The 16,455-nt window shown below is 47.8% G+C and overlaps 1 protein-coding gene across 2 annotated transcripts in view; it reads left to right on the top strand.

Moving 5' to 3' along the window:
• Positions 1 to 16,455, top strand: part of LOC135056914 (alpha-2-macroglobulin-like protein 1) — a 416,894-nt gene that overhangs the window by 198,834 nt on the left and 201,605 nt on the right. For both annotated transcript variants that reach the window (XM_063962689.1, XM_063962688.1), the window contains exons 10-11: positions 1,198 to 1,312; positions 14,260 to 14,369. In XM_063962689.1, coding sequence (XP_063818759.1) covers positions 1,198 to 1,312; positions 14,260 to 14,369 — 225 coding nt within the window. The remainder of the gene's footprint in view (positions 1 to 1,197; positions 1,313 to 14,259; positions 14,370 to 16,455) is intronic.

Raw genomic sequence — 16,455 nt, 5'->3', positions numbered from 1 at the left:
TTGAGCTCTTTGCGCTTTGTACTTTGTACTAGTCACACATACACTTTGTATACCCAGCTACTGTGCATTATGGAACGGTATACTGTAATGTATAACACATTGGGCAGAGTTCATAAAACAGTAAAAGTAGTGTCTCTAGAAAAATATCTAAAATTCATTAGAAAAATGTCTGATATAAAATAATATATACAGGATATTTGTATATGAAATATATTCATATAATAATCATAGAAATAATATCGTATAAATATGATAATGATCAGGGATATCAGCGAGGAGTAATAACGGAAAGGAATGAGGCTAGCAGTGACTGTGGCGCATCTTGTCCAATCACTGAGATAATAAGCATTACAGGAATCTGGCCTGGACAATAATATCTCCTGAAGATAGACAGGGACTGACGCGTTTCATCAAGTGACTAGCAAGGATGGATGCTCAGACCACAACAGCCCCACGCTCTCAACCCAGCAGGTGGTTCATAGGGCAACACTGAATACAACAATATACAACACTCCCTTTTCCTCTGGGAGAGGCGTATCAGCCTGACTGCTTAATGTGTATAAACTCACTGATTAAAGCGAATCCATCCTATATATACAGACGGTGGAAGCGGAAACCAAACTGAGGCATGAGGTACTTTGTTACTGGCTTGCAGGGAACTTCTTTGGTTCAGACCATAAACCATCTGCCTTAGGGGGTTAACCAAAAAAGCACACTAATGGGAAAAACCATGCTGCTGGTGGGGCAGATGTAACATGTGCAGAGAGAGTTAGATTTGGATGGGGTATGTCAAACTGAAATCTAATGTGCAGTGTAAAAATTACACACCCGTACAAACAGCCAGTGTGCCTGCCCACCCCCCTTCCCAGTAAAACAGTCCTTGCTATGTTCTGTGTATGTGTCCTACTCCAGAAATATGGCGCTGGCACAGTATTGTATAAGAAATCAGTAGGAAAATGGCGCCATCTTCAGCATGACCAGATTTGTTTTGGGGTGCAGGGTGTGCGGCTGAGGCTCCCCGCTTTGACCCATGTACTGTACGCTGTGCACCAATTATAGATACACCGTGAATGTGTGTAATACAGAAGTCAGTCATGGCGATGTTACAGTACGTGGCCTCACTTAGATCAGAGACACAAGTAACGGAGGAGAAACATACTGTACGTGTAATAACTGTATTTCCCATCCTCTCCATAGACGGACCGCTCTGGTAAGCTGCAGGCGCTGGTGAGTCTGTCTCACTTCAGAGCGCGAGATTCGGATTACTCCCGGCAACTACAGGTGGAGGCGACGCTGGAAGAGGACGGGACAGGTAATAGTATAAGAAGTAGCGGGAGCGCCGGCTGCATTTAGTGCAGCAATCTAGATATTTAGAATAACAGAACTTAAATGTCAGGATAAAAGTAAAGATGTATTCCAAAGGTTCACAAACATTTTCCTTAAGGCCCCCTAACGGTCCAGGTTTTAAGGATAGCCATGCTTGGCCACAGGTGACTTAATTAGCAGCTCAGTCAATTTGATTTAACCATCTGTGTTGAGCCATGGATATACCTAAGACCTGGACTGTACCGCGTTTGGGAACCATTGATACAGTATACATACCTCCCATCATGACCCTCTCCAGGAGAACACAATGCTCTGCTCCTGCTCTTCCCTCTTACTGTATGATTACCATCACCTGTGCTGTACCCTAATACTGACCCAGTGCTCATACCTGTCATACCTCCCATCATGACCCTCTCCAGGAGAACACAATGCTCTGCTCCTGCTCTTCCCTCTTACTGTATAATTACCATCACCTGTGCTGTACCCTAATACTGACCCGGTGCTCATACCTATGTCATACCCCCCAACATGACCTCTCCAGGAGAACACAATGCTCTGCTCCTGCTCTTCCCTCTTACTGTATGATTACCATCACCTGTGCTGTACCCTAATACTGACCCAGTGCTCATACCTATGTCATACCTCCCAACAGGACCTCTCCAGGAGAACACAATGCTCTGCTCCTGCTCTTCCCTCTTACTGTATGATTACCATCACCTGTGCTGTACCCTAATACTGACCCAGTGCTCATACCTATGTCATACCTCCCAACATGACCCTCTCCAGGAGGACACAATGCTCTGCTCCTGCTCTTCTCTCTTACTGTATGATTATCATCACCTGTGCTGTACCCTAATACTGACCCAGTGCTCATACCTATGTCATACCTCCCAACATGACCTCTCCAGGAGGACACAATGCTCTGCTCCTGCTCTTCCCTCTTACTGTATGATTACCATCACCTGTGCTGTACCCTAATACTGACCCAGTGCTCATACCTATGTCATACCTCCCAACATGACCCTCTCCAGGAGAACACAATGCTCTGCTCCTGCTCTTCTCTCTTACTGTATGATTATCATCACCTGTGCTGTACCCTAATACTGACCCAGTGCTCATACCTATGTCATACCTCCCAACATGACTTCTCCAGGAGAACACAATGCTCTGCTCCTGCACTTCCCTCTTACTGTATGATTACCATCACCTGTGCTGTACCCTAATACAGATCCAGTGCTCATACCTATGTCATACCTCCCAACATGACCTCTCCAGGAGGACACAATGCTCTGCTCCTGCTCTTCCCTCTTACTGTATGATTACCATCACCTGTGCTGTACCCTAATACTGACCCAGTGCTCATACCTATGTCATACCTCCCAACATGACCCTCTCCAGGAGGACACAATGCTCTGCTCCTGCACTTCCCTCTTACAGTATGATTACCATCACATGTGCTGTACCCTAATACTGACTCAGTGCTCATACCTATGTCATACCCCCCAACATGACCCTCTCCAGGAGGACACAATGCTCTGCTCCTGCTCTTCCCTCTTACTGTATGATTACCATCACTTGTGCTGTACCCTAATACTGACCCAGTGCTCATACCTATGTCATACCTCCCAACATGACCTCTCCAGGAGGACACAATGCTCTGCTCCTGCTCTTCCCTCTTACTGTATGATTACCATCACTTGTGCTGTACCCTAATACTGACCCAGTGCTCATACCTATGTCATACCTCCCAACATGACCTCTCCAGGAGGACACAATGCTCTGCTCCTGCTCTTCCCTCTTACTGTATGATTACCATCACCTGTGCTGTACCCTAATACTGACCCAGTGCTCATACCTATGTCATACCTCCCAACATGACCCTCTTTAGGAGGACACAATGCTCTGCTCCTGCTCTTACCTCTTACTGTATGATTACCATCACCTGTGCTGTACCCTAATACTGACCCAGTGCTCATACCTATGTCATACCTCCCAACATGACCCTCTCCAGGAGAACACAATGCTCTGCTCCTGCACTTCCCTCTTACTGTATGATTACCATCACCTGTGCTGTACCCTAATACTGACCCAGTGCTCATACCTATGTCATACCTCCCAACATGACCCTCTCCAGGAGGACACAATGCTCTGCTCCTGCTCTTCCCTCTTACTGTATGATTACCATCACCTGTGCTGTACCCTAATACTGACCCAGTGCTCATACCTGTGTCATACCTCCCAACATGACCTCTCCAGGAGAACACAATGCTCTGCTCCTGCTCTTCCCTCTTACTGTATGATTACCATCACCTGTGCTGTACCCTAATACTGACCCGGTGCTCATACCTATGTCATACCCCCCAACATGACCTCTCCAGGAGGACACAATGCTCTGCTCCTGCACTTCCCTCTTACTGTATGATTACCATCACCTGTGCTGTACCCCAATACTGACCCAGTGCTCATACCTATGTCATACCTCCCAACATGACCCTCTCCAGGAGAACACAATGCTCTGCTCCTGCACTTCCCTCTTACTGTATGATTACCATCACCTGTGCTGTACCCTAATACTGACCCAGTGCTCATACCTATGTCATACCTCCCAACATGACCCTCTCCAGGAGAACACAATGCTCTGCTCCTGCTCTTCCCTCTTACTGTATGATTACCATCACCTGTGCTGTACCCTAATACTGACCCGGTGCTCATACCTATGTCATACCCCCCAACATGACCTCTCCAGGAGGACACAATGCTCTGCTCCTGCACTTCCCTCTTACTGTATGATTACCATCACCTGTGCTGTACCCCAATACTGACCCAGTGCTCATACCTATGTCATACCTCCCAACATGACCCTCTCCAGGAGAACACAATGCTCTGCTCCTGCACTTCCCTCTTACTGTATGATTACCATCACCTGTGCTGTACCCTAATACTGACCCAGTGCTCATACCTATGTCATACCTCCCAACATGACCCTCTCCAGGAGAACACAATGCTCTGCTCCTGCTCTTCCCTCTTACTGTATGATTACCATCACCTGTGCTGTACCCTAATACTGACCCGGTGCTCATACCTATGTCATACCCCCCAACATGACCTCTCCAGGAGGACACAATGCTCTGCTCCTGCACTTCCCTCTTACTGTATGATTACCATCACCTGTGCTGTACCCTAATACTGACCCAGTGCTCATACCTATGTCATACCTCCCAACATGACCCTCTCCAGGAGAACACAATGCTCTGCTCCTGCTCTTCCCTCTTACTGTATGATTACCATCACCTGTGCTGTACCCCAATACTGACCCAGTGCTCATACCTATGTCATACCTCCCAACATGACCCCTCCAGGAGGACACAATGCTCTGCTCCTGCACTTCCCTCTTACTGTATGATTACCATCACCTGTGCTGTACCCTAATACTGACCCAGTGCTCATACCTATGTCATACCTCCCAACATGACCCTCTCCAGGAGGACACAATGCTCTGCTCCTGCTCTTACCTCTTACTGTATGATTACCATCACCTGTGCTGTACCCTAATACTGACCCGATGCTCATACCTATGTCATACCTCCCAACATGATCCTCTCCAGGAGGACACAATGCTCTGCTCCTGCTCTTCCCTCTTACTGTATGATTACCATCACCTGTGCTGTACCCTAATACTGACCCAGTGCTCATACCTATGTTATACCTCCCAACATGACCTCTCCAGGAGGACACAATGCTCTGCTCCTGCTCTTCCCTCTTACAGTATGATTACCATCACCTGTGCTGTACCCTAATACTGACCCAGTGCTCATACCTATGTCATACCTCCCAACATGACCTCTCCAGGAGGACACAATGCTCTGCTCCTGCTCTTCCCTCTTACAGTATGATTACCATCACCTGTGCTGTACCCTAATACTGACCCAGTGCTCATACCTATGTCATACCTCCCAACATGTCCTCTCCAGGAGGACACAATGCTCTGCTCCTGCTCTTCCCTCTTACTGTATGATTACCATCACCTGTGCTGTACCCTAATACTGACCCAGTGCTCATACCTGTCATACCTCCCAACATGACCTCTCCAGGAGGACACAATGCTCTGCTCCTGCTCTTCCCTCTTACAGTATGATTGCCATCACCTGTGCTGTACCCTAATACTGACCCAGTGCTCATACCTATGTCATACCTCCCAACATGACCCTCTCCAGGAGGACACAATGCTCTGCTCCTGCTCTTCCCTCTTACAGTATGATTGCCATCACCTGTGCTGTACCCTAATACTGACCCAGTGCTCATACCTATGTCATACCTCCCAACATGACCCTCTCCAGGAGGACACAATACTCTGCTCCTGCTCTTCCCTCTTACTGTATGATTGCCATCACCTGTGCTGTACCCTAATACTGACCCAGTGCTCATACCTATGTCATACCTCCCAACATGACCTCTCCAGGAGGACACAATGCTCTGCTCCTGCACTTCCCTCTTACTGTATGATTACCATCACATGTGCTGTACCCTAATACTGACCCAGTGCTCATACCTATGTCATACCTGCCAACATGACCTCTCCAGGAGGACACAATGCTCTGCTCCTGCTCTTCCCTCTTACTGTATGATTACCATCACCTGTGCTGTACCCTAATACTGACCCAGTGCTCATACCTATGTCATACCTCCGAACATGACCTCTCCAGGAGGACACAATGCTCTGCTCCTGCTCTTCCCTCTTACTGTATGATTACCATCACCTGTGCTGTACCCTAATACTGACCCATTGCTCATACCTATGTCATACCTCCCAACATGACCTCTCCAGGAGGACACAATGCTCTGCTCCTGCTCTTCCCTCTTACTGTATGATTACCATCACCTGTGCTGTACCCTAATACTGACCCAGTGCTCATACCTATGTCATACCTCCCAACATGACCCTCTCCAGTAGGACACAATGCTCTGCTCCTGCACTTCCCTCTTACTGAATGATCACCATCACCTGTGCTGTACCCTAATACTGACCCAGTGCTCATACCTATGTCATACCTCCCAACATGACCCTCTCCAGTAGGACACAATGCTCTGCTCCTGCACTTCCCTCTTACTGTATGATTACCATCACCTGTGCTGTACCCTAATACTGACCCAGTGCTCATACCTATGTCATACCTCCCAACATGACCTCTCCAGGAGGACACAATGCTCTGCTCCTGCTCTTCCCTCTTACTGTATGATTACCATCACCTGTGCTGTACCCCAATACTGACCCAGTGCTTATACCTATGTCATACCTCCCATCATGACACTCTCCAGGAGGACACAATGCTCTGCTCCTGCACTTCCCTCTTACTGTATGATTACCATCACCTGTGCTGTACCCTAATACAGATCCAGTGCTCATACCTATGTCATACCTCCCAACATGACCTCTCCAGGAGGACACAATGCTCTGCTCCTGCTCTTCCCTCTTACTGTATAATTACCATCACCTGTGCTGTACCCTAATACTGACCCAGTGCTCATACCTATGTCATACCTCCCAACATGACCTCTCCAGGTGGACACAATGCTCTGCTCCTGCTCTTCCTTCTTACTGTATGATTACCATCACCTGTGCTGTACCCTAATACAGATCCAGTGCTCATACCTATGTCATACCTCCCATCATGACCCCCTCCAGGAGGACACAATGCTCTGCTCCTGCTCTTCCCTCTTACAGTATGATTGCCATCACCTGTGCTGTACCCTAATACTGACCCAGTGCTCATACCTATGTCATACCTCCCAACATGACCCTCTCCAGGAGGACACAATGCTCTGCTCCTGCTCTTCCCTCTTACAGTATGATTGCCATCACCTGTGCTGTACCCTAATACTGACCCAGTGCTCATACCTATGTCATACCTCCCAACATGACCCTCTCCAGGAGGACACAATGCTCTGCTCCTGCTCTTCCCTCTTACTGTATGATTACCATCACCTGTGCTGTACCCTAATACTGACCCAGTGCTCATACCTATGTCATACCTCCCAACATGACCCTCTCCAGGAGGACACAATGCTCTGCTCCTGCTCTTCCCTCTTACAGTATGATTGCCATCACCTGTGCTGTACCCTAATACTGACCCAGTGCTCATACCTATGTCATACCTCCCAACATGACCCTCTCCAGGAGGACACAATGCTCTGCTCCTGCTCTTCCCTCTTACTGTATGATTGCCATCACCTGTGCTGTACCCTAATACTGACCCAGTGCTCATACCTATGTCATACCTCCCAACATGACCTCTCCAGGAGGACACAATGCTCTGCTCCTGCACTTCCCTCTTACTGTATGATTACCATCACCTGTGCTGTACCCTAATACTGACCCAGTGCTCATACCTATGTCATACCTCCCAACATGACCTCTCCAGGAGGACACAATGCTCTGCTCCTGCTCTTCCCTCTTACTGTATGATTACCATCACCTGTGCTGTACCCTAATACTGACCCAGTGCTCATACCTATGTCATACCTCCAAACATGACCTCTCCAGGAGGACACAATGCTCTGCTCCTGCTCTTCCCTCTTACTGTATGATTACCATCACCTGTGCTGTACCCTAATACTGACCCATTGCTCATACCTATGTCATACCTCCCAACATGACCTCTCCAGGAGGACACAATGCTCTGCTCCTGCTCTTCCCTCTTACTGTATGATTACCATCACCTGTGCTGTACCCTAATACTGACCCAGTGCTCATACCTATGTCATACCTCCCAACATGACCCTCTCCAGTAGGACACAATGCTCTGCTCCTGCACTTCCCTCTTACTGTATGATCACCATCACCTGTGCTGTACCCTAATACTGACCCAGTGCTCATACCTATGTCATACCTCCCAACATGACCCTCTCCAGTAGGACACAATGCTCTGCTCCTGCACTTCCCTCTTACTGTATGATTACCATCACCTGTGCTGTACCCTAATACTGACCCAGTGCTCATACCTATGTCATACCTCCCAACATGACCTCTCCAGGAGGACACAAATGCTCTGCTCCTGCACTTCCCTCTTACAGTATGATTACCATCACCTGTGCTGTACCCTAATACAGATCCAGTGCTCATACCTATGTCATACCTCCCATCATGACCCCCTCCAGGAGGATACAATGCTCTGCTCCTGCTCTTCCCTCTTACTGTATGATTACCATCACCTGTGCGGTACCCTAATACTGACCCAGTGCCCATACCTATGTCATACCTCCCAACATGACCTCTCCAGGAGGGGCAGAATGCTCTGCTCCTGCACTTCCCTCTTACTGTATGATTACCATCACCTGTGCTGTACCCTAATACTGACCCAGTGCTCATACCTATGTCATACCTCCCAACATGACCTCTCCAGGAGGACACAATGCTCTGCTCCTGCTCTTCCCTCTTACTGTATGATTACCATCACCTGTGCTGTACCCCAATACTGACCCAGTGCTTATACCTATGTCATACCTCCCATCATGACACTCTCCAGGAGGACACAATGCTCTGCTCCTGCACTTCCCTCTTACTGTATGATTACCATCACCTGTGCTGTACCCTAATACAGATCCAGTGCTCATACCTATGTCATACCTCCCAACATGACCTCTCCAGGAGGACACAATGCTCTGCTCCTGCTCTTCCCTCTTACTGTATAATTACCATCACCTGTGCTGTACCCTAATACAGATCCAGTGCTCATACCTATGTCATACCTCCCATCATGACCCCCTCCAGGAGGACACAATGCTCTGCTCCTGCTCTTACCTCTTACTGTATGATTACCATCACCTGTGCTGTATCCTAATACTGACCCAGCGCCCATTCCTATGTTATACCTCCCAACATGACCTCTCCAGGAGGACAGAATGATCTGCTCCTGCTCTTCCCTCTTACTGTATGATTACCATCACCTGTGCTGTACCCTAATACTGACCCAGTGCTCATACCTACTGTATGTCATACCTCCCAACATGACCTCTCCAGGAGGACACAATGCTCTGCTCCTGCTCTTCCCTCTTACTGTATGATTACCATCACCTGTGCTGTATCCTAATACTGACCCAGTGCTCATACCTATGTCATACCTCCCAACATGACCTCTGCAGGAGGGGCAGAATGCTCTGCTCCTGCTCTTCCCTCTTACTGTATGATTACCATCACCTGTGCTGTACCCTAATACTGACCCAGTTCTCATACCTATGTCATACCTCCCAACATGACCCTCTCCAGGAGGACACAATACTCTGCTCCTGCACTTCCCTCTTATTGTATGATTACCATCACCTGTGCTGTACCCTAATACTGACTCAGTGCTCATACCTATGTCAAACCTCCCAACATGACCCTCTCCAGGAGGGACACAATGCTCTGCTCCTGCACTTCCCTCTTACTGTATGATCACCATCACCTGTGCTGTACCCCAATACTGACCCGGTTCTCCTACCCCTCATATCCATTGTGTCCTCCCTCCAGGAGGACACAATGCTCTGCTCCTGCACTTCCCTCTTACTGTATGATTACCATCACCTGTGCTGTACCCCAATACTGACCCGGTGCTCATACCTATGTCATACCTCCCAACATGACCTGTCCAGGAGGACACAATGCTCTGCTCCTGATCTTCCCTCTTACAGTATGATTACCATCACCTGTGCTGTACCCTAATACTGACCCAGTGCTCATACCTATGTCATACCTCCCAACATGACCCTCTCCAGGAGAACACAATGCTCTGCTCCTGCTCTTCCCTCTTACTGTATGATTACCATCACCTGTGCTGTACCCTAATACTGACCCAGTGCTCATACCTGTGTCACACCTCCCAACATGACCCTCTCCAGGACGACACAATGCTCTACTCCTGCTCTTCACTCTTACTGTATGATTACCATCACCTGTGCTGTACCCTAATACTGACCCAGCGCTTATACCTATGTCATACCTCCCAACATGACCTCTCCAGGAGGACACAATGCTCTGCTCCTGCTCTTCCCTCTTACTGTATGATTACCATCACCTGTGCTGTACCCTAATACTGACCCGGTGCTCATACCTATGTCATACCCCCCAACATGACCTCTCCAGGAGGACACAATGCTCTGCTCCTGCTCTTCCCTCTTACTGTATGATTACCATCACCTGTGCTGTACCCTAATACTGACCCAGTGCTCATACCTATGTCATACCCCCCAACATGACCTCTCCAGGAGGACACAATGCTCTGCTCCTGCACTTCCCTCTTATTGTATGATTACCATCACCTGTGCTGTACCCCAGTACTGACCCAGTGCTCATACCTATGTCATTCAGAGTTGATCACAGCGGCAAATTTATTAGTAGTCGGGCAAAACCATGTGCACTGCAGGTGGGGCAGATGTAACATGTGCAGAGAGAGTTAGATTTGGGTGGGTTATTATGTTTCTATGCAGGGTAAATACTGGCTGCTTTATTTTTACACTGCAATTTAGATTTCAGTTTGAACACACCCCACCCAAATCTAACTCTCTCTGCACATGTTACATCTGACACCCCCCCCCCCCCCTGCAGTGCACACGGTTTTGCCCAACTGCTAACAAATTTGCTGCTGCGATCAACTCTGAATTACTGTCGGCCCAATGTCTCCCTGGCAATCCCTAGCGTTATCTCACACGGTACACGTCTCTGACTGTCTAACTTGTCCACCAAACAAGGATGTGCTGCTAAAACCGCTAGCAACAGTAGCTCCACTAACCGGGTTGTGTAACGTTCCAAAAGTAGGGGCTGCGAAGAACAGCACAAAACAGATATTATTCATGGAACCCTCCCAGAAGAGAATGCCATAAAATGTAACACATGTAACACGCATTAATCATATAAATACAGTATATCTAATGATGAAATATCAATGGATAAGTCACAACACGATGCGCTCGTCTAGCATAGCATGATCTGGATAATGTGGGGAAACCTCCTGAATCTAATCTAGAGGCGTAACTCAGGACAGAGCTGGATTAAAGCTGCGGGAGGCCAGGGGAACTAAAGAGCAGGGGGCCCCCCATGGAATTATATATATATAATATATTTATTTATTTATATGACCCCTGGATACAGGAAACAGGCAGCGGCACTCAGAGACTTTTTCGAAGTGCAAGTGTATTAAAGCATTGTAGATACAGCCATAGCCAGATTAAGGGCGGGTTGCAGGGCATACAGTACCCCGGGCCCCCCTTTGTTAGGGGGCCCCCCAGCCAGAGCACACCGACATTGCTGGCTTTCCCTCTCACACAGTAGCAGAACCAGACAGACAGAATATGAGCAGGGCAGTATGCATTGCAGGGAGAGTATCAGGTTTTATGAGCTACCGATTGAGCTTCCGACCAGAGGAGAGATAGGAGGGTGGAGAGAGTTGTAAGTGACACAGCGATCCCATTTTCTCCTCCTCTCTGCCTGGGTGTCTGGGTCCTATGTAACCTGTTATCTGAAGGTCTAGAGAGACACACACACACACACACACACACACACACACACATGCAGAGTCCTCCTGAATCCTGTACCAGTGTGTAAGCAGTACAGAGGCTGCTGCTGCTATTTTGGCATGTGACAAGATAAATTATAGATTTTTTTTTCTATGTGTATTCTAAGGTTGTTTAAGTTGTCTTTGTTCCACTACAAGAAAACGTTATAAATTAGTTGTCTCTCAATTAGGTGGAGCTATAAACAGTACCCAGGCATTATTCAACTATTAGTTTAAATCTGATATACCCCATTGGCTTAAATGTAATATACACAATCCATACATCCTAACGACCCAGTCCTGGAGGGATAACATGCTATCTTGAATTATGATTGCAATCACCTGTGTTGAAACACCTTTCTTATCTATTAAATAGTTCAACACAAGTGACACCAATCATATATTAAGAAGGAAGTCCAGAGAGAGAGCATTTTGGGGAACATTTACGAAGCAGTGATAAGAGCGGAGAAGTGAGCCAGTGGAGAAATTTCCCCATCAACCAATTAGCAGCTCTGTATCATTTTATAGTATGCAAATTATAGATGTTACTTCAGTGCTGATTGGTTGCCATGGGCAACTTCTCCACTGGCTCACTTCTCTGCTCTTATCACTGCTTAGTAAATGTACCCCTTTGTCCCTCCTGGAATGGGTCATGTTGGGGGTATGCACAATGTAAAATACACTCCCCCGCCTTCCACCGGGGGGGCCCCCTTGTCTTAAGTGCACCAGGCAGGCACCACCAAGGCTTAATCCAGCCCTGGATACAGCTGACACTGGCTGTATATATAGTGCTTTAATACACTTGCACATTGAAAACGTCTCTGAGTACCGATGTGTAATTATCTCCTCCAGCTACTGTAGGCAGGCAAGGAGCAGGCAGGCAAGGAGCAGGCAGGCAAGGAGCAGGCAGGCAAGGTTCCAGAGAGAACAACAGAGCCAGGCAAATTTGGGGGCGTGGCCTAATCACAGATTTTTGCCCACAACCCCTTTTAAAAGAAACTGGAAGAAGAAGAAAAACCTCGACAGTGAAGCCAGCACTGAACGAACAGCCTGTAGCGGACGGCAGGGATGGGGGCCCCTGGGATAGGGGGGCCCAGGGTAATGTACCCCCTGCCCCCCCCCCCCCCCTTAATCCGACTCTGACTCAGGACATTCTAGATCAATACAATTGAACAATGCAGCCTTCAGTGACTCGGAATGAATCCCGAGCAATTTGCTCTTGATTTGTGGGAACACAAAGAAGTCACAGGGGGAGCCAGGTCTGGACTGTACGGCAGATGTCCAAGCTCCTGGATGTGTTCGTGGACCAGAAAATCTACCACTTTCCTAGACTTGTGGGCATGTGTATTGTCACGATTAAGATGGGCACCACAAGTGCGAGTTATTGGATGGTGCCTGGAAATGGCTTCCAGCACTGGCGGCAGGCATTGTGTGGCATACCAGTCACTGCACAAGTGGTACATTAGCTACATGGCCAGCCTTGGAACTCTGAACTTCTGCGTCAGTGCACCTCCAACTGGGGTCCACCGGGCCGACTGTTTGGTCTCTGGGTTGAAACTGATCTTCTCCTAGACTGAGCGACCTGACCAGCGTGTTGAGGTACCAAGTGACCCGAGCCTCCTTCTGCTCTCGAGTCAGCTGATGGGGAACGCAGCATGCAGAAACCTTGCTCAGGCCAAGCTTCTCATGGAGTATCAAGTGTATGGATCCCGATGAGATTCATACAGTATTTCCTTCTCTAACTGGGCCATAGTTGTCCTGGTGTCCCACTAAACTTGCAGCAACATTTTCCTCGGTGATGGTGACACAGGTCGGCTGCAGCGCTCCTCGTCTTCCAGGAGCTGTCTCCCATGCCAACATTCTGCAAACCACTCAAACACAGAGGTTCAGGATGGTGCTTCCTCCCCAAAAGCATCTCGCAGCCGGTCAGAACTCTCCTGCTGCCGCGGACCACTCTTGTAGTGGTAGCAGACCACAGGTCTGCAGCGGCCTCTGCTGAGGTCCATAATGAGTTTGTGAAGGAAAGGAACATGCTGGCTTCTTCGGTGTGCAGTGATACTTATATAGGGTTCTGAGCCCTAACATTTCACAAGGACTTTAGTCAGAGATTACAGTTCACCACCAGTCAGATTGCGTCTACTTCAAAAAAAGCAAAGTGGAGGAAATAGAAGAGCACTCATATAGGTGTTAAGGTGAGTAAAGAATTGTCTGTTCACGTCTACAACACAGATGTATGAAATCCTTTTATTAGCACCAAGTTACAGAACCCATTACAGACCTGATAAGTCCAGACAATTAAATGTTTGCACTAGGACACACGTGTTGGTGGTTTCCTTGCTCCATGGTTTGGGCTCCGGGGTATAAGGTCAGACCCCAGTGACCGCGTTTCCTCTCCTGTCTCTCACAGACGTGACGTTCAGCGCAACCAAAACCATCGACATGAAATCGGATATCACTAAGCTGTCGTTCAAGGACTCCAAGTCTTATTACCAGCCAGGAGCTCCGTACCGGGGAAAGGTGAGCAGACCACAACCCATAGTAACATATGTTTTAGATACTGTACAGATAATGTTACTATAGCAGCAGAGACATACTGTATTTGTCAAGGAATATTTGTGGGCTATCAACCAAAAAACCCACAAATATTACATGCAACCCAGATGTATGTTATGTACAATACTGAGGGGGAGTTGTACTAAGCGTTGGAGTGTGATAAAGTGCCAGCCAATCAGCTCCTAACTGCCATGTTACAGGCTGTGTTTGAAAAATGACAGGAGCTGATTGGCTGGTACTTTACCTCTCCCCACTTTATCAATCTCCAAGGCTTAGTACATCTACCCCTGTATCTCTGGCAACTCCCTCGTTTGGTGAATTTGTTAAGCTTGGTCTCAGTACCCAACACCATCCTCAGGGGCTTATGGGCTACAGATGGCTGTACCGGGAGCGGGATCCGCAGTGGGGCGGCCGGAGCCTGATCCAGGCAGTAACGTTACTAACAGGTCGCTGCCCCGTCACTGGGAGTGATCTCTTGTTACATACTGTATTGATGAGCCTTTATTTCCTATTGTGTGATACTGTAAGTGTAAATAAGAAATGTATGACTAGTCTAAACTCCATCCATTAATATACTGTATCCGTCAGACACGTTAGTAAGTGGAGATCAGCTTTTCTCTCAGGGGTATATTTACTAAAGGTCCATTTTTAACAATTACTATTGAAAATCAATTTAAATCAATGTTGTGTTTCAGGGCCTAAGACGCACATGTACTAACATTTCACATGTTTGCGGTTTTCCTTATGAAGGGTGCGGGCAGGGACGGATTGGGAACAAAAAGCGGCCCTGGAAAAATTTGTACTAGTGGCCCCAATGGGCAGCACCAGGGGTGTAAGGTCTAGCCATGGGCCATGGCAGCAGCACCCTCCTCCCAAGACTTTCCAGATAGTGGGCATGTCCAACATCACGGGGGAAGTTAAAAAAAAATTAAATATTATGAGCACATTATATGATACACCTTCAGAATTTAGGAAACTATATCATTCTTTAGAAAGATATATTTTCTTGCTTATTACACCAACCGTATCCCAATCGCTATTCCCTCAATCTTATATGTCAGCCAAGCAGGCAGACAGAGCATACACTAGATCACCTGCAATCACAGGCTAAGTGGCAAAGTCATTTTCATATATGCAAATTGTTTAGCATCTTATTCATTATGTCTATAAAAAGGACCACATGTCCTCAAACAAAACAGGCCCCACGGGTGCGTCGGCCCACCGGGAATCTTCCCTGTGAAGAACCCTATGGCCAATCCGCCTCTGGGTGCGGGGAATCCCTCAATCCAGCTGTTTATTGTATTATTTATGAGTCGTTTCTTTCTCTTACTTTGCACACCAGAAATCCCCGTTTTCTCGTTTAGTTTATTATAGGTTTATTTGTAGGAGACACTATTGTTTGTGTTCGTGTGAGTTGTGCTCGTGTGTGTCCGCCATAGGAAGCCTTGCTTTAGGCAGCCGTGCAGGAGACCCCAGGTATAGACGCCTGATTCCGATGTGGAAGGAGCAGGGCAATTGAGAGCCAGGTTGGGCCCAGGTACTTTTCAAGGGGCATGGTCTAATCTCAGGAGGTGTGGTCATGTACCCTTAGAAAAAAATACAGAAAAAAATTGTATTTTAAGCACATCCATGGCCACACTGCAGCCCAGTACACAGCAGTGTGTGCTGGGCTGAGGAGAAGAGCTGCAGCTGCTGCTGCCAGGTAAGGGGGAGGGGGTCTGGGCCCCTACTAGACCCTCACTGGACCCCTCCATCAGACCTGGGCCCAGGTTATTTGTACCCACTCCCCCTCTCTCTCTGCACCACTGGGTAGGAGGTGCTGTTACCACGGCTTACGTGGATGCAGCAGCCGTGGCACTAATAGCATACCCTCCACCTGTAGCTTTTTGCCAGGTACAGGACCTTTTTTTTTATGGTCTATACGTATTTTTGACTCTCCAAATTCCAATTGAGAATATAGGAAAGGGGACGTGGCCACACCCATTTTACCTGCGGCCACGCCCGCTTTCCTAATTTGTACCGTTTTTTATGTGTAATGCGTTGAAGGGTA

This window comes from Pseudophryne corroboree, chromosome 3 (genome assembly GCF_028390025.1).
Source record: "Pseudophryne corroboree isolate aPseCor3 chromosome 3, aPseCor3.hap2, whole genome shotgun sequence".
Classification (NCBI taxonomy): Eukaryota; Metazoa; Chordata; class Amphibia; order Anura; family Myobatrachidae; genus Pseudophryne; species Pseudophryne corroboree.
This window is presented reverse-complemented; position numbering and strand designations above follow the sequence as displayed.